The 26,523-nt window shown below is 32.6% G+C and overlaps 1 protein-coding gene across 3 annotated transcripts; it reads right to left on the bottom strand.

Annotated features, from left to right (window-relative positions):
• Positions 1-2,718: 2,718 nt before the first annotated feature.
• LOC139498508 (protein dhs-3-like) lies at positions 2,719-25,854 on the bottom strand. 3 transcript variants are annotated; one of them, XM_071286922.1, is made up of 7 exons: positions 25,617-25,853; positions 23,165-23,349; positions 16,692-16,823; positions 14,778-15,019; positions 13,459-13,584; positions 10,414-10,521; positions 2,719-4,155 (listed from the first exon to the last, which is right to left on the bottom strand). In XM_071286922.1, exons 1-6 carry the CDS (start codon positions 25,840-25,842, stop codon positions 10,425-10,427), a joined length of 1,008 nt encoding a protein of 335 aa, XP_071143023.1. In that variant the 5' UTR covers positions 25,843-25,853; the 3' UTR covers positions 2,719-4,155; positions 10,414-10,424. The 3 variants fall into 3 exon arrangements, with proteins under 3 accessions (XP_071143023.1, XP_071143022.1, XP_071143024.1); XM_071286923.1 differs by lacking the exon at positions 10,414-10,521 and adding an exon at positions 9,897-10,019 and having other exon boundaries at positions 4,018-4,155; positions 25,617-25,854; XM_071286921.1 differs by lacking the exon at positions 10,414-10,521 and having other exon boundaries at positions 25,617-25,852.
• Between the last annotated feature and the right edge of the window lie 669 nt (positions 25,855-26,523).

The following is a 26,523-nucleotide window of genomic DNA, read 5'->3' on the forward strand; positions in this document are numbered from 1 at the left end:
GGGAATTTATAAGATGGAAGCAGTTCGCAAGTTGAGGTGTAAAGGTCATATAGATCATTTTTACAGGCATGTAACAAGTCTTTCTCACTGGTCAATGAATCTGAAGGGGGAAATATTTTTTTACAGAATTACACTTGAAATAATCCACCACTCTTCTGTTTTGCCCTCCTTTTAATATATGTTGAGGTAACATTTCCATTTGTTGAAGAAGTGTTGAAGACATAATTACATGATAGGTGTGTTTACAAGTAGATGGTGTCTGTCGAAAAATGGCAGCAATGTTCTTCTGTCAAACTTCATTGGAAATATTCCTTTTTCATTTGAATGATTGATTAATAAATTATTTAATTTTAGATGTAACGCATCTTCTGATTGGCTGACGTTATTTTGTTATGAGCCCATAGACATAATTAAGTCATGTGACCGTGACGTCATCAACGTTTTTTCATGGTTTTCTACGGTTTAAAATGGAATTTAGAATTAAATTATAAAAAATGGCTTATATTTTTTCTGTCTATTCGAAATAACATAAAAAATGTGGTGCACACTGTTAGATAACCCGCTACGCACGTTATTCAGTGTGCCCCAAATTTTTTATGTTATTTCTTCATAGACAGAAAAAATATTACAGTCATTCCTTAAATATATTTGTCCAGTGGAAATATTTCATTGATACTCAAGACTTATCAATTCACCAGGAGAAATTAATGCATGGCTGCCACAACATGTCTGAATTCTGGTTGATCAATTTTCAAATTTCTTTTCCACAAAAGAGTAAAGACTACAATCTTTTATACCTTTCAAATCATTTAAAGTATAGTGTATTCATAAGTACAATCAGTTCGGTATGTACGGGAACCACAACTTTGTCATAGCAAACAAAACACTTTTAATAAATTCTTAAAGAATGCCTTCTTGGCTATGTCAACCTTTAGCTATTTCTATCATCAGTATTGTTTTTGTCATATAAAATAGAGAATGGAAATGAGGAATGAATCCAGAGACAATGAACAGCTGCGCCATGAGCGCATGATACGCCCATCGTCTTGTGTGTAAGGTTTATGCAATAATCAGAATAGGTTTCTGAGATACAGCGTGACATCTGAAAATCCCCCTTTTTTTAACAAAAAACTCGAAAATAAAATTTTGAATCCTCACCAAAAAGTATACAGATCTTTAAATTAATATAACTAAGAAGTGTGTAAAGTTTTAAGCAATAATCTTAAATTGTTTTTGAGATACACACTATTACTGCCAAAAAAGGACGTCACACAAAACTAACAGATACAAATGAACCAAAATTATAAAAAAACACAAGACTAACAAAGTTTATAGGTTTTTGACTTGGGACAAGTGCAAACATGGGGTTAAACATGTTTTTGATTTTTTTTTTAGTAACAAACCTCCCCCTATACCTCTAGCTAATATGGAATAAACAAACACATAACGAAAAACTAACAGCTTGTAAAGAATAAATACATCCCTAGCTACTTTATAGATTTGAGGGTTCAAGGGTTAAATCAAACATAAAAAACAATTTAACAATTTTATTTAATAATCTAAAGCTTATAAAATCTAATACTTTGTATACAAAACAAATGTGCTTTCAGCACACTAATAATATATGTTTAATTCTACATCACCATGGCAACACATAGAAGGATTTTAAATTATGATTCAAAGGTCAAATCTTATAAATGTTGACCTTTGTACAATTAAATTTATGTATAAAACATGAACTTTGGTCTTTTACACATACACAAAATTGTATCTCAAACTTAATTCTGGTCAGCAGTGTATGTAAGTATTAAATAAAAAAAATATTACCCTGATAGAAATGCAAATAATTAAAAAGTTTATAGAAAATTTAAATGACAAGTATACTACTCCTCATGTGCTTCAGGCTTTTATTATTGAAAAATGTGTTAGTGTTGTATTTGATCCTGACTGTCTTGTCAAAATTTAAAATCTTACAAAAAACACAAATTTACAACTCTAGCATTAGCACAGTCACATAAAAAATGATATAAATTTCTGTACACTTGAACGGTATATTGTACTGAAACAACATTTTTACAGATTGTCATTACAAAATACAATTTATATAAAAAAATTGATAATCATGGTATAAATATATGTAATATATGTATATATATTATATGTATATGAATATTTATATCAATTAGAAATCATAATTATAAAATACCAAATACAACATTGATGTATTTATCTCAAAATCAACTCTTCAAAAAGACCAAAAACTCATTTTTCAATATGTATTTCAATGTTCTAAAATCAATCAAAAGTCTTATATATGTATGCATAAGGTTGATTTTTATCCAACACAGCTAAGGGAGCTACCATTTGATTTTTATGGGGGGGGGGGGGGGGGCTAGGATGAAAAATTTTGTCCTGCATTTTTTTTTTAGCTGTGTAATCTCTGTCCTGCCTTTTTATTTTTCACTCTGTGAATCGGTCCTGCCTTTTTTTTTATAGTTTTATCCTGACTTTTTTTTACCGAAATTGTCGTCCTGTCTTTTTTTTTTTGCAAGTGTCTCATCCTGCCTTTTTTTTTTACTCAAAACTCCTGTCCTGCCTATTTTTTCAAATTTCATCCTAGCCCCCCCATAAATATCAAATGGTAGCTCCCTAAATCTATAAATCTATAAATTTATAAAAAATTTGAATGATACCATAGATATTAAGTAACATGATTGCTTGGGACTTTCAATTAAAAAAAACTTCTTATGGCATAAATCACAAAATCAGTGTAAATTAAATAGATATAAATTGATATAGATAAGTGACAGCCATATTTATAAAATATAAAAAAATATTATTTCTAAATAACCCGGTATCATGGTAAGCAAAATTTAACATCATGTTGTTTTATTTTTTGTAACAAAATTCACTACAAATACACTGGCATCTAGAGGTACATTACACAAATATCAGACTTAGAAGACATTCTTCTAATGCATTAGTAATCCTGGTTGAAGGAAATTGTATTATGTTTGAATGATCTCCCATTTACCAGAAAAAAAATTAAACAGCATGTTTGTTCCTTTTCTAGATGCCTGCGGCAAAAGATTTGAAAAAAATACATTAAATTTGGTATTAAACTTGTGTTTTCATTTTAAAAAATCCTTTAAATTGGTGTGCTATGAATAAATATACTAGCTTTTACACAGTGTAAATACAAATGCAGTGCTTGTTAACATTTTTAATCTAAGTAAATAATAAACAGCATATACAATATAACAGTATATGTATTTTCTATCCAGAATTGAATGCATCTCTTTTGTATGAAGGACATGTAAAATTGTACCGTTATCTCAAACAGCAGAAACATATTTAATGCCCTAATTGAAATCTCCCTGAGCAGAACACTACTTTTCTTTTGATTTCTGTGATTTTAATACAATTGTCTTGAATTTGGCACAAATTGACCTAAGGTCCGTCATAAAACAATCATCACTTTTCATTTGTGACATCAAAATAAATTACTGTTGATTCAACATTATTCATGTGATACCACTTTTTGTGGGTTTTGTGGGTACAGGAACCATAAAATACAAATATTCATGCAATGAATGACAAAATTTCTATAGATTTTGTGTGCAGAGATTGGAATAACCATGAAATCAAAAACCCACTAAAATGCAAATTTTCCTCAATTCACAAAAAATTGATATCCCACGAAAATAAATGAATCCACAGTAAGTACATTTGTAGAGTAGATTTACAGGTTGGTGTGGCCAAATATTCATTATGACCTTGAATTACCTTGACAATGAATATTTGTATACTAATTCTAGATTTGCAGCTTACAGAAATGTTATAAAATATACCTCTATGGTCGGGTTGTTGTCTCTTTGATACATTCCCGATTTCCATTCTCAATTTTATCTAACTTAAAAAGGAACAAAATCAAGCATCATACAAATATGTTAAGTCTTTTACACTTGTAAAAAAGATGCACTCATTTCAGGATTGAAATCATTTCATCTCAACTATAACAAACAATACTGATCATGGACATTAGGTACCATTGTCAATTATTCTATTTTCTTTTGTCTTCCTTTGAAATCATCCATGGAGTTTGATGCACCAAAATATAAACATATCAAAGCCAGCACTTTGGTTGGAACCACTCTGTAAAAGACAAAAAAAATAATTATAATACAAATTAAGAGCCTAGATCTTTAGGATGGTACCTCAAACCAGTGTGATTAAGTCATCCACCTTAGATTAGATGTTGAATGCACATATATAAGTATCACATGTGCTTGAAACATTGTACCTTGATTCTCTTACTTTTTAATTGTTATAAAGGAAGCCAGTATCTTTAAACAAGAGGCTATATAAAAGAGCCTATGTTGATCATCTGGTGAGATCACAGGCTCTTGTCTCAGAATGTATTTTTTTCTTTATACCTTAATATGAAAAAAATATTCTGAGACAAGTGCCTGTGGGTGAGATGGATAATTTCAATATTAATATGGACAAAAATGTAATTCATGACTAAAATATCTTTTTTGTTCATCTTGTATTGCTCATAATTTTTACTAATATAATACAAAAATACCAATTCCAAAAATTGGTAAAAAAAAATGTCATATACAGTGTAGTTTTATAATAGCCACTATCAGGAGTCTTCTAGCTGACCAAGTTGGCTATGATGACCTATTTGTAGATCTTGTCTTGCTGATCATTCTTCGCTGATTAATGTTTCGTAAGGATTTGAAGTTAAATTTCAGTTATGTTGTTTAAATTGTAGATCTTGTCTTACTGATCATATATGATAACAAATTGTACCCTTTTGGTCTTTTCAGAAGTTGTAAAGAGATGTTATGCGACTAATCCCAAATGGAAAGGTCAAATCTCTTAGGTCAAATTGTACCAAGGTTGCCTTAATGACCCAAACATTTTTCATTATAAACGATTCCTGTACATATAAGGGTTTTAGAGATATCTCAAAAAAGAAGTAAGGTCAAAGGTCAAGGTCAAACTTTAAATTGCTTTCAAGCACACTTAATTAAAGCCTTGAAGATCAGGTCAAAAACACATAATTTGCTCCCTGGGACATTTCCCTTTGACCTTGTGGTTGTTGTCAAAGTCATTAGTCCAAATTTTATTGCTGACGACCCCATTGGCCTAGGACCTTTGGTTTGATAGTTATAGCTAAATTTGACTTTTCAGAAACAGTTAACAGGGGTTTTGCCCCTTACAGCAAGGTAATATTTCTTCAGTCAAATTGAGGGGGGGTGGGGTAGGGTAAGGAGGGGTCCTGATCCTCAAATCGCGGGCTTAAAAACACAAAATCTTGAGGTCCCAAAATTTAAATAAATTTAAATTCTTACATCCTGAAATTCAGAAGAAGAATTCCCGGATCGCAAAAGGGTCAATCCAGAAATCCTGAGCTTAAAAACACCCCATCCTGGAGTCCCGATAAAGGTTCTATCCCCCTCCAAACTGTAACAAAGTCACGTTTTAAGGAGCCAAACATTTCAGTATTCAAGACTCCTGAAAGTATAATGGTTTCTGAGAGTTTCTGTTAACAAGGTGTAAGGTCAAGGTAAATATTATATGAATAACACATAGCTGAGAGGGTGATAGAGCAGATTGTTACCCGAGAAAACATTGTCAACCGCGGCGCAAGCCAAGGTTGACAATGCTTTTTCAGGGGGTACTAATCTGCTCTATCACCCTCTCAGCTATGTGTTACTTAATTGATTATACTGAATGTTCTACGATTAATGTCTTTTACAGATTAATTTTATTATAAAAGTATTTTCTATGACGTCACGAAAAAATAACAATGGTATTAGAAAAAAAACCACTAAAGTGAAGATGTTGTTTTATTATTTTATTTTGACAGTCAAATAATAAAATCTGAGCCTAAACGTAGAACTTTAAGGCATTGCATTTAATTGCTTGATGTAATCTCAATTCATTGTCCTTTAAATTATCGATTTTTGATTATCGAGGGTAACATTAAATAACAATGTCACCATCTCAGCCATGTGATAGAGTAAATTAACACCCTCATATTAGCCAATCAAAATATTGCATTTTAACGTGAAGCATAATAAAAACAATTGAAATAATGTATAATAATAAGAAATAAAGTAAGGTCTTTCCCTTTTGAAAAAGGAAAGACCATTATAAATAATATATATGATTTATCTTGATAACATATATAACAAGAGGCTGTCACAACGACAGCAAACCGGATTTATTAACATTTATTTGTGTCCTGGCAATATCACAAGAACCATAACTGATGAATGGTGAAAGTGAAAATCGTCAATATCAAATTTGACCTCCATTTTGTCATCAGTATCAACATATTAAAATTTGAAAACTTAGATTGAATGGTTCATGAGTAAATGCAACAACGTGAATGGAAATGCCATTTTACGATCTTTCAAGAACCATAACTCCTGAACGGTAAAAGTCAAAATCGTCATTATTGAACTTGACCTCTATTTTGTCATCAGTAACAACATATTAAAATCTCAAAAGCTTTGGTTGAATGGTTCATGAGAAAATGCACGGACACGACGGGAAACACCATTTTTCAATCTTTCAAGAACCATAACTCCTGAACGGTAAAAGTCAATATGGTCATTATTGAACTTGACCTCCATTTTGTCATTAGTAACAGCATATTAAAATTTCGGAAGCTTTGGTAGAACAGTTCATGCATAAATGCACAGACATGACTGGAAACTCCATTTTTCAATCTTTCAAGAACCATAACTCCTGAACGGTAAAAGTCAAAATCGTCATTATTGAACTTGACTTCCATTCTGTCATCAGTAACAACATATTAAAATTTGGGAAGCTTTGGTAGAACAGTTCATGTGTAAATGCACGGACACGACTGGAAACTCCATTTTTTAATCTTTAATCGCCATTATTGAACTTGACCTTCGTATAGTTGTCAGTAATAACATATTAAAATTTTAAAAGCTTTGGTTGAACGGTTCATGAGTTAATGCACGGACAACATTTGATTGCCGCCCGCCCGACCGCCCGGCCGCCCCGCCGTACATCCCCAAATCAATAACCGACATTTTTGTCACAAAAATCCGGTTAATATAGTTTAAAATAAAATAATTAATAAAATAATAACTTTTTTTTCAAATTTCATCATTGTGATAAATATGAGTCACATAGAAGCAATAGTTGGTATCTGCTTGACTGTTGAGGCAGTTACCAAGTTTTCAATATTTATAGATTATCGTTGATCATCTCAACGAGATTGGTTTTCTCGCTTGAGCTGGTACAGCGAAAGTGAGAAAAGCAATCGAGTTGAGATGACCATTGATAATCTGTTTATCGAAATTTTACCTATGAAGACGTTGTCAATTTCATGTCAATTTCGTTATCAACGCCACGTGGCCTCCTTAGTTTCTAGCGATAATTTTTCCATCTCAAGCGAGAAGCATGATATGAAAATTATCACAAAATAAGATCAAAAGAAAAATGCACAAAATAGCGATAAATATCAATAATTATGTTTTTTTTTTTAACAAAATGGATAGTTTTCACCATTTAACTTATGTACATAAACCTTTTTCTGAAGAAAATTCTTTAATTTGTCCACAATTAGAAGAAGTTTACTTTTTTTTAATTGCTTGCTTCCAGGAAGCAATTCGCCGACATATTTTCCATATGCAAAGTGACCTAAGCGTGACTCTCCTCGTGAAAATCTGGTGATCGCAATACGCATACGTCACTAAAATAAACTATAATCTGATTGTACATGTTATACACGTGCTCAATATCCATGTTTATTGTTGATTGTTAACTATAAGGTGACAATCGGTAAACTACGGCTTCAAAACTCGACAATTAATGAGCGGCCACATTTTCATCTTATAACTGATAAAAAGAAAAAAAAATTGACAATTATACGATATGTTTGCATAAAAAATGATAAATTCGTACACAAAAGACTAAAGGACGACATCAAAAAATCAATGAAGGATAAAAAACTTAATTCAAATAGTTTGGGGGTGGGGGTGAAATTGCTGCAAGTTTTGTATAAATTGACATCGATTTTACATATATATATACAGTCGACTCTCGTTATGTCGAAGTCAGCCGGACCAGAGAAATATTTCGAGATACACGTAGTTCGACTCAAACGAACACCAGAAAGTAGCCAATCTAAGGGACACAACTCTTGCTTAGCTTGGTAAAGCTAAAATAAATCCGGGTGAATATGACAAGGGGATCGATATTCTAGTATCAGATCGATGTATTTGTATGTCACAGTCTTTTATTATTATAATGACTGTTATTTTTACTTATTCAATTGTTTCAATTAAAAAAAAAATCCTATGGCTTTTCCAAGAGAGTAATTTCCAATCGACAGTTTCGTAATTCAGGTCGCTAATAGCTGACAAAATTGTTTATTCTCGGATACAAGAGATTTAAGAAAATTTTGATTTCTATTCATTTTGTTTTATCTCACTCTTTGTTTTCAAAAGAACATATAATAAGATTAAAGACGCCGTTTGAGTAGTTTTTAGGTGATCATTAACGGAAGCCATAATCCTCACTTTATACACACCCAAGCTCATTAGTGTAAATCACAAATTAATTGTTTTGTAAACAATTAAAATACTTTTTCATGAACATTAACAATTTATCAGTAATTATTTATAAAAATTCTACAAAAGATAATCTTAGGAAAACACTCATGAAAATAGCATGTCATAAATCAATACAGTGGTCAGTGACCGGAAATTTAATTACACGTGTATTGTCAGATTAACTCTTCAATCCATTTAAATCCCGGAGGTCATGTTTTGACATATGTGTATTAGTTCGAGATAAAAAATGATTTTTGAATGCTTTTGTTTACCTTGGGACCGTAAATTTAGTTCGACTCAACCGAAATTTCGACTCATCCAATTTCGACTCATCAGGAGTCGAATTACATACTTTTGTATGGAATAAAGTTCGGGACCACGTGAAAACTTCGACTCATCCGAAATTTCGAGTCAACCGAGTTCGAGACAACGAGAGTTAACTGTATATCCTTATTGGTCAATCATCTTTTTCCAAATTAAGTTAAGAGGGGGGTAGGGGGTCAGTGAAAAAACTATATGAATTAAGTTTTTCATTCTTCATTAAACTTTTGATGTCGTCCCTAAGTTTATGATATATACAATCATCACAATTCACAAGTTGAATTTTTTGTCAATCAAGATTCCCAGAAAATAAATTTTCATGATCATGGATCACGAAAATATAAAAAAAAAAATCTGTAGAAAAACTGATCACAATAGCGAAAATGGGCTGATGACGAAGAACGAAAATAACCCATCAGGCCCCTCATCTATAACTTGCCATGTTGTAAACTACATAAAAAAAAGCATACCAGTCACACTTTCAAAGCACTTTTAGCCTGAGACTGTCACTATTTAAACAACAGAAGAGTAAGATTCACACAATCAAAGCAAAAGAAGCATATAGAGTTCTAGTAAGGTCCTCACTATCAAAGTAAAAGAAGGGTAAGGTACACTTTGTCATAGCAATATAAGCAAAGGGTCCAGAAGCACAGAGTATATATGTAAGGTCCTCACTATCAAAGTAAAAGAAGGGTAAGGTACACACTGTCAAAGCAATATAAGCATATAGTAAATTATAGATTTCTAGTAAGGTCCTCACTATCAAAGTAAAAGAAGAGTAAGGTACACACTGTCATAGCAGTATAAGCAAAGGGTCCACACTATGAACACAACAGAATTATATGGTCCACACTATTACATTATTACTATTACATCTTTTTATAACCTAATTTTTGTCCTCATTCCTGTATGTCTGAAGCCACAATTTTGAACCATACACTTATTCCACTTTCATTTGCCACCTACCAATAAATCAGTATAGATGAGCCTTCTCAATCCGTTTTTGTGCTTTTTCCTCTGAAATTATCCATCACATTTGAAACTCCAAAATAGTAACAAACACAGGAAAGCACTTTACATGGTAAAACCCTGCCAAAGCAAACATAGTTTTATAAAATCAACTGTATTTTATGATGATTCACTCACTTGTAACCGTTGATTAATTGATGGTGTGTAATGCCACTTTCAGCACTTTTGGCTGTATCATTGGGGCCAGTCAAATGCACCTGGTCACAAGTAGAGTTTCAAACTCACTACCTCTGTGTTGAAAGGTTACTGTTTTAATACCATAAATGAACTACTTAGACCACTCTGCCACAGAGGTCCCTTTCAACGAACTTTCTAACCCAGAGGACAGAAATTTAAACCAAAGCCAAAATTTCATGAATTGGAAAGGCACAGGAATAAAGCAAGGGAAAAATAAGGAAAGCACGCACTGCCAACTAGCACTGAATAAACCAGCATGCACACTTTACTGACTTACATTAAAAAGCTTTATTCTAATTTTTGGTTTCTTCCTTTGAAATCGTCCATAACATTATTTATCCCAAAATATTGGCATGCAAGAAATTGAACTTTAGCTGGCAGGATTCTGAAATGTATGATAGGCTATCAGTAATACAATTTGTCTGGTTCAACAAGTCACTTCATGAAGAGAAAGGGTTGATTATAACTAATTCCATGCAACATCGTTTGTAATGTTCATTTGGATTGGATAACATCACCAATTCTCAAGGCTTCAATTAACAATACACCTTATCGCTATTTGTCCGCCATTACTGGACATCACACAGGTTCCCGTAAAATTTTGACGTCATAATTCAAAATATCTGACGCCACAATGGAAAAGTGATTGTTGTATGACGCCAATAGTTCAAGCGGAACAGATTCTCGGGTCAAGCGGGAATAGCGATAAGGTGTATTGATGCTATGAAAATGACTATGAATGACAAATTTTTAATGTGTGATTTGACGTTGTTTTCTGTCAGTTTCATTAGAATGGAGATGACAATATTGTATTTAAAGCTCTGACAGCATCAATTGGTGATTCGATGGTTGCAAATAACCGTTAACTGGATGCGCTAATGCGTCTCAAGTAAACTTAATTTGCAACCATCAAATCACCAACTGATGTTGTCAGAGCTTAAAATACAATACAGTTATCTCCTACTGTAATTGGAATGTCTATAATAAAAGAAGATGTGGAATGATTGCCAATCAGACAACTATCCACTAAAGACCAAAATGACACAGACATTAACAACTTTAGGTCACCGTACGGCCTTCAACAATGAGCACAGCCCATACCGCATAGTCAGCTATAAAAGGCCCCAATAAGACAATGTAAAACAATTCAAACGAGAAAACTAACGGCCTTATTTATGTAAAAAAATGAACGAAAAAACAAATATGTAACACAAAAACTTACGACAACCACTGAATTACAGGCTCCTGACTAGATTACCAAAATGACCATTGGTGAATATTTGTCCTATATCTCGGCTAGTATAAGTCAGTCAGGGGTACTACTTGTACAAGTGTATTTTATTTACTTGAAGAAGTAAATAAAAATATACACATATAAGTAAATAAATAATGTTTGAATAATCTCCCCTTAATTTTCTAAAAAATTTACTTGTATAAGTAAATTTTTCTTACAATCCCACAAAAATCCTCAAGTTTTGAGATGTAAAATCATGCCTTTAATGATTTTTCCCAGGTTTGCTCAAATTTTTTCATTAAAGTTCAATGTTTCATCTCATTAAGGTAGATAGGGTGTCTTCCTCCATCTTGGATTTTGAAAAACTAGAAAACAAGGTCTAGATCTTTGATGAAATGTGCAAATTTTTATAGTAGTAGGTAATTCATGTGTGAGAATTTTCATTATAATATAGAAAATGCCATGTTTGATCAGATTTATGATTGTATTTTACAAAAATAAGAATTCTTTTGTTTGATTCATTTTTTTCCAACTTTATCAAATAAGGGGAGGCAACTCAAATGCAAGGGCAGATAATCCAGATAGTATTACTTTTACAATAGAATGTGTTAGGAATTTACCCATTTTTACATGTAGCAAGAAAATGAGTCCTGTGACCCCATTTTTTCTTTTTCTTATCTGAAAGCATAATATTGAAGCTATCTTCTCATATTTTATCTCTAAATTCTATGGTGTGGTTTGCGTTTTATGGCGGAAAAATGGGTTTTCCATGCATAATCTATACAAAATCTTGACAATTTTGAACAACCTGTAGGGTGAAAATAAGTTCGGTGACCCATTCTTTTTATTAATGTTTTTAAACAAGCAGGATATGAACTACATTTTGGCAAATTATTAAAAGATTCTATGGATTATAATTTAGACACCCCATCTACCTTAATTCATCAAAGAAACTGATTGAGCAAAGATCTTGTATATTTGTGCAAGGCCTTCAAATATTGCTCCTTTGGGGCTTGTAAATGAGCAGTGTTCTGAAGATGACAGACAAATGGGATTTTCATTGTCCATGAAATTACACTTAAATGATTAGTAAAGACATCTGTAAAGGGTACACAATTTAAAATTCTATTAGAGCAAAGAAATCTTAAGAATTCAAGAAAAGAAGAAAGGATGATTTTTTTACTTATACAAGTAAAAAATTCTGAATGCCTAAGGGACATAACTTAGCCAATTTTTTTTTACCTATACAAGTAAATAAAATTCACTTGTATAAGTATCATACAAATTTACTTATTATTTATATGTGTATATTTTTTTTTACTTCTTCAAGTAAATAAAATACACTTGTACAAGTAGTACCCCTGACTGTAAGTAGTATTCAAACAATCCTCAAATATAATATTTATGATATTAATTGCAGTCTTAAATAGCAATGAAAAAAGTCTGTATGTCATATTCCAAATTAAGTACATGCCAGTAAAACATCTTGTCAGGGTTGTTTCTATTTTCTTAATATACATTTTTTTACCATCGGGAGGATATTATTTTTTGTGGATTTCATAGGAATAAGTGAACCATGTCTTCCAATGTTCAACATAATGACTTATATGCAAGACTTTGACAAGACCACCAAATAAAATACATATGTATCTACAAAGAGAGAATTTTTCCTCAATTCACAAAAATTGATATAATAACTTTACCGGAAATGTCTATGAGTACATTGTATTATACAAACAATAAACTTTTTTTCTCACGTAAATTGGACCATAAAGGGGTGTGCAATATACATTAATGCACACTATCCACAAATGCACACTATATACACATGGGAATAAGTGAACCATGTCTTCCAATGTTCAACGTAATGACTTATATGCAAGACTTTGGCAAGATCATTACCAAATCAAATATAGATCTACAAAAATACAATTTTTCCTCAATCCACAAAAATTGATATAATAACTTTACCGGAAATGTCTATAAATATTATACAAACAATAAACTTTTTTCTCAAGTAAATTGGACCATATAGGGGTGTGCAATATACATAAATGCGCACTATACACCCCGAACTACGGTACTTACCCCTTCAATGCCATAAAGAAATACAGACTCTTTGGCAACATGACAATGTGTTGATTACAGAGAACAGCATCTACAATTTTGTTGACTGTGTCTTCTGGCTCTAGTATGGGTAGAATAAATGGCCATCTGAAAAATAAAAATTTAGCTACTAGAAATATCTACCAATCCAAACAAATATATATAAACAATAAAGTCATGTAATTGAGAAACAGAAAAATACACTGATCTATTGATACTTTTCTGTAAGGGTTATTTGCATGAAATGAGAAATTTAAAATTTATTTTTTATAAAAAATCAAACACCAAAAATACTAACATATTCATGATTTCACAATTTATACATTCAATCTCTATTTTGACACAATTCTATATCCTTAAGATAATTTCCTTCAAAAGAAACAGAAAAAAAATAATGTTTCAAAAGAGTCATTCTGTTAAAGGGGCACTAGCTACGAGATATATAAAAAATCTAAAGTTTGATTTTTTTTATCCAATCAATAATGAAAGTGAAATAGTGAAATAAAAATTCGCTTTTTGCAGCCAAAAAGGTTCAATTTTGTCAAATTACGCTAAGAAACATTGATTATTTGTTAATTCACTTGCAAGTGAATGAGACGACCTCTTTAAATCCGTATTCATGTGAACTTCAATTTAACCCCTAGCTAGAGATTGACAACGCATGCATTTTACGTGTACTGGTTATTTAAAGAAAAAGAATGTCAACAATGAAAGTGAAACTACGGTAAATCATTTGATTACTAATTCGATGCACATAAAATCATTCTTATACGGTTAAAAGCAATGCGAAACATCTATTTTTAATCTATAAAATAAAATCAAACAGACCTATAAAAATCCAATTGCACGTGTTGGTTTAATCTATTCATATCTTTATTTATGTTTACATAGCTTATATGGTCATCTGAGGTCAAATCGATAGTTAATTAGATGGCGTCTGGACTAAAATACACACGACACGAACCTATATATTATCTACCCCATGCTCTGTAAACTGTTTATTTTAGACTTTTGATAAGTTTGGATAAATGTTTTACATTGTTATAAATCAAATAGGAGAATTTGAGTCAGATCGGTGACCATGAATTTGACAGCTTGTGCCCCTTTAAACCAAGAATGCAATCAATTTTGAATTACATAGGATTGTTGCACTAATTCTTAACAATTGATCTCTTAATATATATATAGGATTCCATTATAATTCTTACACAATTTTATTTTTCATTGGGATTTCATTGTTTTTACAAAATTTTCTGATAAATAAATCCAAATTCCAAAATATGAATGTTTATAAGATTTACCTGGTTTTAGCACCATCAAACATCCCTGTATTTATATAAAATGGGCAGATAACTGTAGTTTTCACTTCCTTTCCCATCATTTCAAGTTCAAATCGCATGGATTCATCGAATCCAACAGCCGCAAACTTACTAGCACAATAATCGGAAAGCCCATTTACCCCAAGGTATCCAGCAGAACTAGCAATAGTAACAATGTGGCCGTGATTCCTCTCCATCATTCCCGGCAAAAATGCCTTGCAGGTCTGCAACAAAAACAGTTTAATATGTGAAGTACAATTCAGACGCAAAATAACAAGTACATGAAAGAACCTTTACATTTTACATAAGGAAGCTACCATTTGATTTTTATGGGGGGGGGGGGGGGGGGGGGGGGCTAGGATGAAATTTGAAAAAAATAGGCAGGACAGGAGTTTTGAGTAAAAAAAAAAGGCAGGATGAGAAACTTGTTAAAAAAAAAAGGCAGGATGACAATTTGTGTAAAAAAAGTCAGGATAAACTAGTAAAAAAAAAGGCAGGACCGAATAGAGTAAAAAATAAAAAGGCAGGACAGAGATTACAACTAAAAAAAAAAGCAGGACACAATTTTTCATCCTAGCCCCCCCATAAAAATCAAATGGTAGCTCCCTAATAACAACAATGTATGATCAATTAATTATAGATTCCACCACTGCAACAAGTGTGTTACAATATTTCTCCAATGGAGACATTTAAATGTTAATATTGAAAGCGCAAAGCTTGCAGAGCTTTTTAATTAAGAATAATTTAAATGTGAAAATAACACAAAAATTAAAGAAAGATATTTTATAATTATAAGATATGATGCTGAATGTTGTTGTATTTTAAACACTGCACCAAGTCTACATTGCATAAATTACATGTTGATTTTGCAGCCATATATAATTATACGAAGATGTTGTATAATTGGCCGTTTCAGAATCTAAAGGACTATCGGTAATTTCATTGTTCGTACCCCAAAATGAAATTAACGTCACACCATTGGTTGAATTTTCATTGTTTTGGACGTTTTCAACCAATCACGACGTTTTGGTGTACACTTTTGAAAATATTACCCAGAATGCATCAGATTCTGAAACGGTGAATTGTCAATGAGATAACTACCAACCTGAGAGCAAATGACGTAGGAGCTAGCAAGTTTTTGACTTTTGATAGTTATAAGTCTTTCAATTTTAAAGACATTAAGTTTTAATTACTGTAAATTCAGAGGTTTATATATTTGCAAAAAATGCAACAGAGTTGTAAACACAATAATTTAAACTCGCAATTTGAAATATTTTATATGAAATAAACAGGATTTTTCTCAAAATCTTTACAGTCTAAAATGACAAAAAAATTGCAAAAAGAAATGCATGCAATATAATCTGAATTTACAGTACCAGGCCTTGAAGGCATAAAACTTTGCTCAGTGCTCGGAGCACAAAAATCATGCTCGAAAAACATGAAATCCATCAATTTGATTGGTTGATTTTCGAGTCTGAGTACAAAAATCATGCTCGAAAGTTTTATGACCGTGAGGCCAGATGTTTTGTCTTGTTTACACTAATGCATAGTAGGCCAACTTGTTTATATTGGAAAAAGTTTAAAAAAATCAAGTTGGGAATAGAATAAGAACTGTGAGGGAATACACTAAAAGATAAGCCAGTCCTGCAAAATTGATTATCTCCCCTTTAACCTATTACACTATGTGCAGTGTAAACGTGCAGTACCTCTGTATGGTAAATGACGTAATCAACGCCGGTATTATTGATTTTTTTCTCAGAAGAAGGACATAACTCCAAAGTTATCTATTGCTTTCATTTTCTTAAAACATCATGACATCTGCTTACATTTTGTAACTAGACAATTGATAATATTTTTTTTGGACAACAAATTGAAGAAAACAGAAAAATATATTACCCAGAAATGAGCCAGGGTGTTTACTTCAAATGTTTTCTGTATCATGTTGTCAGAACATTCGAGGAATTTTTTCCCAGTAACAATACCAGCATTGTTAACTAGAATATCAATATCTCCAGCCTCTTCTTTTGTCTGAAATAAACATGATAAAATGAGTTAAACATTTACTGATATAAGATTAAAAAGATATGGTATAATTGCCAATGAGACAACTCTACACCAGAGACCAAATTACGATAAAAGGTTGGCTAGTATAGATTGCCATACAACCTTCAATAATGAGAATCAAAGAGCTGAAAGCTCTGAGGAAAAATGACGCCACTGTCTCTTATATTGGGATAGTTTTTATGCAAGTCTTGATTTTCACATACCTTAATTAGTTTAACAATGCAACATGTCTCGTAAGCATATAATTGTTATTTGTATATGTGTGTGTGTGAAGTGAAGGTGACAACTGGCTGTTTTTTTTAAGACAAATGAATAGGTCAAGACTACCTGAATTGTACAAATAAATACCGTATAAAGGCTTGTATATTTCTCACTGGTACATAGTCTGAATCCGGGTCAGTTCGCGCCCATTCACGTTTGCGCCCACTCATGTTCGCCCCCTTTCATTTTCACACCCTACATGTTCGCACCCAATCTTAATTGGTTTTGTGTTTAATAACTCTGTAAGCAAGTGTTTTCTTATAAGTATAATTGTTGTCATTGTCTCAAAATAAAGTGTGGAATAAATCTTAATCATGTTTTGGATAGTGTATTGTTAAAAATAATAATAATCCTTTCTAAATAAAGTGGTATTTTGTCAACGTTTTATTTTGTGTTGAATAACTCTTAATCATGTTTTGGTTAGTGTATTGCTATAACTTTGTTTCATTGACTTGTTTCAAAATGAAATGAGATTCTGACTATGTTTTTTTCTGTGTGGTGAATAAATTTTATCATGTTTTGATTATAATAGTGGATTGCTATATTTTGGTTCCTATATTTTATTGCTTCTTTGTTTCAGATCAAAGGGACCAAGCTGTTAAAAACAATTATCTTTTGTGTTTTTCCTTTAAAATCTTCAATGTTTACTCATACCAAGCTATAAATACATTCAGTATTTACACCAAAGCAATTTAAAACAACAATCATGATTTTCCAATTATTCAACTTGAATTTGAATTAAAATTGGGCGCGAATGAGTGAAGTGCGAACAGACCTTGGGTGCGACCGTGCGAGCTGCGAACGTGTAGGGTGCGAAAGTGTATTGGGCGCGAACAGACCTGATACCACAGTCTGAACCCCCTTCTCCCACAAAATATTAAGTAAATAATCTTTTTGTTACTGTTATCAAAGGTCTAATGAAACTCAGGTAATTTCAAACATTTGTCAAAGAATTCTAGTCAAACCGGCACCTGGTTAAATTGGCACCTCGACAAATCAGCACCTGGTTAAATCGACACCTGATTTAGTCAATTCATCACCCATGTTAAATATATATTTTTAACAGTATTTTAAGCAAAAAGAGTAAAAATAAGAAAGGGGTTGCCAGAATTTAGCAATTTTTGGGTGTTCATGTACATTTTGTATATATTTATTTTTCTCAACTAAATGACTTTTTTGGTGTATTTTTAATGATATATATATGAGTAGTCCAAATAATTATTACGTCTGGCAAGGCTTTTTTAATTTTATTCTGGGACACCTTCCTATGACCGCAAGGCTATGTTAATTATTTTCTGAGACGCCTTCCTACGAACGTCGTAGGAAGGCGTCCCAGAAAAAAAATAAAATATCCTTGCCAGACGTCATAATTATTTGGACTAATACATGAGATATTGGATATTTTTATGCATTATTTTAACCAGTTGAGCATTTTACAGAATTGTTGGTTTAATGCTGTTTAAACTTTACTGAAAAAAAACACCTTAAATTGGCTAATTATTTGGCATGAAAGTTTGATTTATTGAAAAGGACACATAGTTTTCCATTTTATTTTAATAATTGTCTAATTGTTAAAACAACAGTTGGGTAAGGGCTTCGTTGTTTACCTTTATACACAACAACATATTCACTTTGGTTTCCTTGTTTACCTAAATACACAACAACATATTCACTATGTACTTGGTAACAGTTATTAATTAATTGAATAGAAAATATTATAACAAATATTATTGGATGCCGAATTGACGTCAAATAGGTTCCGATTTGACTAGATGCCAATTTAACCAGGTGCCGACTAGTCCAAATAATTATGACGTCTTGAAAGGCTATTATAATTTTTTTCTTTGACGCCTTACATCGATGTAAGGCGTCAAAGAAAAAAATTATAATAGCCTTTCAAGACGTCATAATTATTTGGACTAGGTGCCGACTTGACTTGTACGTTTCAATTCCTCTGCGATCGTTTGCGGTATTTTCTTGAGAAAACATATTTTCCATCATCAAAGAGAAGAAGAAACTGCTTGAAAATGATTCTGGAACGCTTCATGATTGTAAAAATAAGTTTAATTCACACAAATAACAATTTTGAAACTTGCGATGTTTAAACAAGAAGTTTCAAAAGCACGTGTAAAAGAAGAAAATAACCGGTGAGAGTGGAAATCCGTACATGACAGATATCACTATAGTACGACTTTGAAAGTAAAACAGTTCCATCCTTTTGTAAAACAGTCTTTAATATACCTATCACATTAATGTTTGAAGGGTCTTAAGCTTATTCAAACCATTTAAGTCGGTATGAAACACCAAAACGGAATGAACAATAACCGATTACGTTTTGTAGTTTACAAATTCTAAACTGGTTCCCGTCAAACTACAACACTTTGTTCGAGTGTAATGGAATACAAACAGAAACCAGTTAGTAAATATGAAACCGAGTGTAAACTGGTTCCTGGCTGATAACTACACAATGATCATGCATAATGATAACACAAGCAGATTCCAGTTTGTATGGAAAATAGTAAATACGAAACCAAGCGCGGTAGGCAGAGAAATGTAATGAAGTTCAGGTCGGCAGTAATGGAACAATGACTGCGTCATTTTCCAAAAACCCATACTGCATAGAAAGCTATAAAAGCCCACGAAATGACAAATGTAAAACAATTCATATGAGAGGGAAAAAAAGCCAGATCTACGTTTAATATGATTATGAATAAACAGCAAAAAAAAAAACCAACCACTGAGAGGATTTAGTTACAAACTTATTATAAGTCCATCTGTTTCCTTGTCCAATTCAACCTTACTTTTCTTGGAAAGTTTTCTGCAATTGAAGTGCTATTTACCAGTCAGAGCTCAGGCAGTTGTCGTTTGTTTATGTAATATATACGTGTTTCTCGTTTCTCGTTTTGTTTATATAGATTAGACCGTTGTTTTTCCCGTTTGAATGATTTTACACTAGTAATTTTGGGGCCCTTTATAGCTTGTTGTTCGGTGTGAGCCAAGGCTCCGTGTTGAAGGCCGTACTTTAACCTATAATGGTTTACTTTTTAAATTGTTATTTGTATGGAGAGTTGTCTCATTGGCACTCACACCACATCTTCCTATATCTATGAACAAGTCTGTTTTTGTTTCTGACTTATAAATAAACTCATCATAGATACCAGGACTAAATTTTATATATACGCCAGACGTGGTTTCGTCTACCATGTCTACAAGACTCATCAGTGACGCTCGAATCCAAAAAAGTTAAAAAGGCCAAATAAAGTACGAAGTTGAAGAGCATTGAGGACCAAAATTCCTAAAAGTTTTGCCAAATACAGCTAAGGTAATCTATGCCTGAGGTAGAAAAACCTTAGTATTTCAAAAAATTCAAAATTTTGTAAACAGTTAAAATGTATAAAGGATTTAACTTTCTTGAAAAAAATAAAATATAGAACACTTGTAGTTTGTATAATAAAGAGATATAACTCTTAAATTGTGACAGAAAAACACAACCATTTTTAAAAGCTATCAAATTTTGTATGAAGACACTTTTTTTGAGTCAAGAAGTATCAAGACACTTGATTGGAGTCAAGAAGTATCAAGACACTTGTTTTGATCCAAGAAGTATCAGGATTTTTGTTTTGAGTCGAGAAGTATCAGACACTTGTTTTGAGTCAAGAAGTATTACGACACTTGATTTGAGTCAAGAAATATAAAGACACTTGTTTTGATCCAAGAAATATCAAGACACTTGTTTTGATCCAAGAAGTATCAGGACACTTGTTTTGATCCAAGAAATATCAAGACACTTGTTTTGAGTCAAGTATCAGGACACTTGTTTTGATCCAAGAAGTATCAGGACACTTATGTTTTGATCCAAGAAATATCAAGACACTTGTTTCGAGTCAAGAAGTATCAAGACACTTAAGAAATATCAAGACACTTGTTTTGATCCAAGAAGTATCAGGACACTTGTTTCGAGTCAAGAAGTATCAAGACACTTAAGAAATATCAAGACACTTGTTTTAATCCAACAAGTATCAGGACACTTGTTTTGATCCAAGAAATATCAAGACACTTGTTTTGATCCAAGAAGTATCAAGACACTGGTTTTGATCCAAGAAGTATCAGGACACTTGTTTTGATCCAAGAAAAATCAAGACACTTGTTTTGAGTCGAGAAGTATCAGGACACTTGTTTTGATCCAAGAAGTATCAAGAAACTTGTTTTGATCCAAGAGGTATCAGAACACTTGTTTTGATCAAAGAAGTATCAGGACACTAATGTTTTGATCCAAAAAATATCAAGACTCTTGTTTTGAGTCAAGAAGTATCAAGACACTTGATTTGAGTCAAGAAGTATCAAGACACTTTTTTTGAGTCAAGAAATATAAAGACACTTGTTTCGAGTCAAGAAGTATCAGGACACTTGTTTTGATCCAAGAAATATCAGGACACTTGTTTTGATCCAAGAAGCATCAGGACACTAATGTTTTGATCCAAGAAATATCAAGACACTTGTTTTGAATCAAGAAGTATCAAGACACTTAAGAAATATCAAGACACTTGTTTTGATCCAAGAAGTATCAGGACACTAATGTTTTGATCCAAGAAATATCAAGACACTTGTTTTGAGTCAAGAAGTATCAAGACACTTAAGAAATATCAAGACACTTGTTTTGAGTCAAGAAGTATCAAGACACTTAAGAAATATCAAGACACTTGTTTTGATCCAAGAAGTATCAGGACACTAATGTTTTGATCCAAGAAATATCAAGACACTTGTTTTGAGTCAAGAAGTATCAAGACACTTGTTTTGATCCAAGAAGTATCAGGACACTTGTTTTGATCCAAGAAGTATCAGGACACTTGTTTTGATCCAAGAAGTATCAGGACACTAATGTTTTGATCCAAGAAATATCAAGACACTTGTTTTGAGTCAAGAAATATCAAGACACTTAAGAAATATCAAGACACTTGTTTTGATCCAAGAAGTATCATGACTTTTGTTTTGATCCAAGAAGTATCAGGACACTAATGTTTTGATCCAAGCAATATCAAGACACTTGTTTTGAGTCAAGAAGTATCAAGACACTTAAGAAATATCAAGACACTTGTTTTGATCCAAGAAGTATCAGGACACTTGTTTTGAGTTAAGAAGTATCAGGACACTTGTTTTGAGTTAAGAAATAGTTTTCTATGTAATGTTTTGTGTACTGTTGTTTGTCTGTTTGTTTGTTGGTCTGTTTGTTTGTTTGTCTGTTTGCCTGTTGGTCTTTTTCTTTGTTTAGCCATGGCGATGTCAGTTTATCTTTGACTTATGAGTTTGAATGTCTCTTTGATATCTTTCGCCTCTCTTTTCATGATTTTCTAACTTTGTTGATGTATTCCTAAGTTGGGTCTACACTGTCTGTATAATGTTCCAATGTTAGATTGTTACCATATAATGTTGATTTGACACAAAGTGCGCCATGTGATCACTTAAATTGGATGCTGTTTGGTTCATCTAATAGAAATGGTATCATGTGAACGGAGAGCAGTAAATTTTCCCTAGCAATATAAAATTGGACAAGTTGAAGCATTTGAAAATCCAACCAGTGCAACATGTGCAAGGGGACTTCTAAAAATTGCAAATAGGTTAGATTTTTTTGCTCCATGTTGAAGGCCTCATTGTGACTTAAAGATGAAGAACAGGAATAAAAGAGTAAATATATTTGCTGTGGTGGTTTTTGCTCTGCATGTGCTTATTATGTATCATGGATGGATGCCCCATATACTCTTTTTTCTATTGTCATAACCACTCAATTTAGAACATGATGAAGGCCATGCATAAAAAAAAAAAATTATATATAAAAAAGAAGATGTGGTATGATTGCCAATGAGACAACTCTCTACAAGAGACCAAAATGACACAGAAATTAACAACTATAGGTCACTGTACATCCTTCAACAATGAGAAAAGCCCATACCGCATAGTCAGCTATAAAAGGCCTCGAAATGGCAATGTAAAACAATTCAAACGAGAAAACTATCAGCCTGATTTATGCATTTTGTTAAATTACAAACCTTTGCAGCTACACTATAAATATTATCTCTATTACTTAAATCAATTTTGTAAGTTTTAACATATGCTCCTAATGCCTTTATCTGTTTTGCGGTTTCTTCATTGCCTTTGTCATTCACATCCCATAAAACTAATCGACATCCAAGTCTGGCAAAACGTAATGCTATTAGCCTTCCAATTCCACTTCCTAAAAAAAGAAATAACAATTAAAACAGGGTCTCATTTGGGTCTAAGTGTGACGCAGGATTGCCGTTTTTTTTGTAAGCTTGACACATGAAAGTCACAAATTATTGTGCCGTGAAAACGGGAAATGAAGTCTAGCGTGACACGGGAAATTACAAAAAAATGAGAATTGCTTACGTACATAGTTATAGTGTAAGCGGGTTACGGGTATCTGACAAAACAGTAAGCGGGATCCGGGATCAGAACCCCCCCAATGAGACTCCCTTAAAAGAAAGTTTTTAATTTGGCTACATGAATTAACAAATGATTAAAAGCGGAAACTAAGCATATCAAGTATAATTAAAGGAATATGTGCAATGTATGACAGACATTAAAGGCAAGCCAAATGATTTAAAATGAACTGACCCTTTTTCATATGTAACCATAAACACACAATTTTTTTTTTAAAGCATATAGTGAAGGGATTTAATTAAGAAATAATTGATGCAAGCTATACTTTATTGGTTGTTTTAACATGGGTAGGCATTATATTCCTGATTATTGTTGCCCGAGTGATAGTGAGGGCTAAAATAACATGAATATAATGCCTACCCATGTTAAAACAACAAATAAAGTATTTTAATTATTGATTTGCATTTCTTTTAAAAATTCTCTGGTTATGCTAGTGTTGCAGAACTTCTCAGGTATCCTGGTAATCAATTAGTGTGCTTGTTTTTACCCAAAGACTGAAAGTGTTTATAGAAAAATCGGTTAAGCATCACCTTATATTGTGTGCTCTGTACTGTCATGACTGTAGAGTAATGAACCCTAAACAATTTTTTGCAATTTCATGAATTTACAAAACAATCTCAAATCCCATTGTTTGTTAGTGTAAAATGTGCATTCATTTTGTTTACACAATGCCTAATGAAAAACCTAAAGGACAAATGAAATTACCATTGAAGCAACATACCAGTCTGCACCAAAAACTTTTTTAACTACTAGTCCAAAGACCAATATTCTGACATTTTTCTTATTGGTCCAAACAAAGTTTTGCAAATACTTACTAGTCCGAATGAAATTTTACTAGTCTGGGGCATCGGACTAGTGGCTAACCGTGCAGACTGACATACCAATACAAATAGCAAAAAATTCTTTTTAGACTTTTTAGACTGTTGGCCACCTCCCCCCAAAAAAATCTTTGGCCATGACCCTTTGACTTTAAGGACCTTAACGAGGGGGGTAGGAGGGGTCCTGATCCCGAAATCCCAGGTTTAAAAACACGAAATCCCGAAATCCCGGGCTTAAAAATAGGAAAACCTGAGGTCCCGAAATTCGAAAAAAAATAATTCCCAGGTCGTGAAAGGGTCAATCCCGAAATCCCGCACTTAAAAACACCCGATCCCGGAGTCCTGATAAAGGTCCTATCCCCCCTCCTTAAAGTCACTTTATATTTAATTGGGAATTATTACACAAAACATACAAATATTTTGGCAACTATGATTAATTTTTTCATGCTGTTTCACTAAAATGTAAATAGAACCAAGTTGCACATGACCAAAGGAGTAGGTTCTGTAAGACCCCTTTTTGGCCCCAAAATATAGCATTTTTGGAAAATTGTGAAAATGTAATCTTTAAGCTATATTTTGGAAAGTAAAATGCTTCTGCTACATAAATATGAGCTGTTTTTGACAATACAATGCACAAATATCGCGTTCTAGCATCATTAAGTCATGCTAAATTACTGAACTCTTCAAAATGTTAGCATTTTGGTTAATTTTTAGACGGTTTCCATCTAAAATGAAAGTGGCCACATTCGTGTTCATTTATAATGAAATGTAAGTTGTATTTGATGATAATACAAAACATATATAAAGGTTGAGGATGAACATGGATGCGGCCACTTTCATTTTTGACAAAAACCATCTGAAAAGTGACGATTTTTGGCATATTTGATAGATTTTTCATATTTAAGTTTGAATCAGAGGGTTTTTAATGACTAAATCAGTTAAAATCATTCACTTAAACTAATCGAATCAATTGAAAGACATTTAAGTGTTTAAAAAGTGTCCAAAAACTTTCGTGATGTGAACCTAAAATTTGAGGCCAAAATCGGCCCTTTAAATATACCGGACCTATACTTTTTTGTAGCAAATGTAACTGTTGAAAACTTTTATAAATTGCTTCTTTGGGACTTTGTCCGGCATACGTTTTAACATGGTCCCTTAAAACAATTTAAAAGGTAATTAAATGACTCGAACATTGAACCAGAAAATAATTATCATTCCACACCTGCCCCTGTAACGAGCACCGTCTCTCCAGCAACATCTTTTGCACGCCAGCTCGATGGAATAAATGCCAAAATAATAGCTTGAATCCAGTAGTATAAAATGAAGAAAAATGTTATGGAAAACTCTTTTAACCCAAGTAAAATGTCTGCCATTTCCTCTTTTTTCCTTACAACTTGAAAAAATACATAGATGAATATGTCAGTTTGGACTTTGATCAACGGAAGCATATGCAACGGAAGGTCAATATTCAGAACGACCGTACTGTATCTGTCTAACTTCTGCCAGTAACGGCACACCTCCACAAGTTGGGAGTAGTGGAATTTTTAATCCTCCGCCAATAATCAGTTTAGTTTGTACATTCACAATCCATTATTTAAAAAATCACTTTCTCCAATCCTCCACCAATAAAAGGTAAAGTTTATTTCCAACACACTGTATAATCCACTAGATTAATATAAGATCTTAAGAGTTCAACTGTGAGCAATAATAATATTGATTGATTAAGAATTTTAGCAACTCAAAGTGTTAAGCTCATACTTTGGCAAAAAGCACACTGCACACTTCAACATGTTCATTAATTTCCAGAATTAGTGGCATTCGTATAGTGTCCAACTCGATACACACTAGAATAAACTTTGATGACCTAGAGTTTCATCGCTTTTTTTGCATAGCATCATCGGCACTCCCGGATGGATAGGGATTAGTGTTGTTCAATATGGCTCTTTCCGTTTGCAGTATATAGCTTCCAGTCAGGATCTTTAAACGGATTGAGATTCTTGAGATATCTCTAGTGTTCGCAGAGCAAGAAGTTGCGGTTGGGTGACATTTTCCTATGCGATACATATTCCACCAAGAAATTGTAGAGAGCTGAACATCGAGGTATCTTGTTGGATACGCTCAATCCAGTA

This window comes from Mytilus edulis, chromosome 12 (genome assembly GCF_963676685.1).
Source record: "Mytilus edulis chromosome 12, xbMytEdul2.2, whole genome shotgun sequence".
Lineage (NCBI taxonomy): Eukaryota > Metazoa > Mollusca > Bivalvia > Mytilida > Mytilidae > Mytilus > Mytilus edulis.

Bases quoted from the DNA above. Each gene is read 5' to 3' on its own strand.
- LOC139498508 (XM_071286922.1), bottom strand. From the start codon at position 25,842: ATGCTTCCGTTGATCAAAGTCCAAACTGACATATTCATCTATGTATTT. The intron at 13,585-14,777 runs GTAAATCTTATA...TTTATTTTTCAG, and splicing joins TTTGATGGTGCTAAAACCAG to ATGGCCATTTATTCTACCCA. The intron at 10,522-13,458 runs GTAAGTACCGTA...CATACATTTCAG, and splicing joins TTCTTTATGGCATTGAAGGG to AATCCTGCCAGCTAAAGTTC.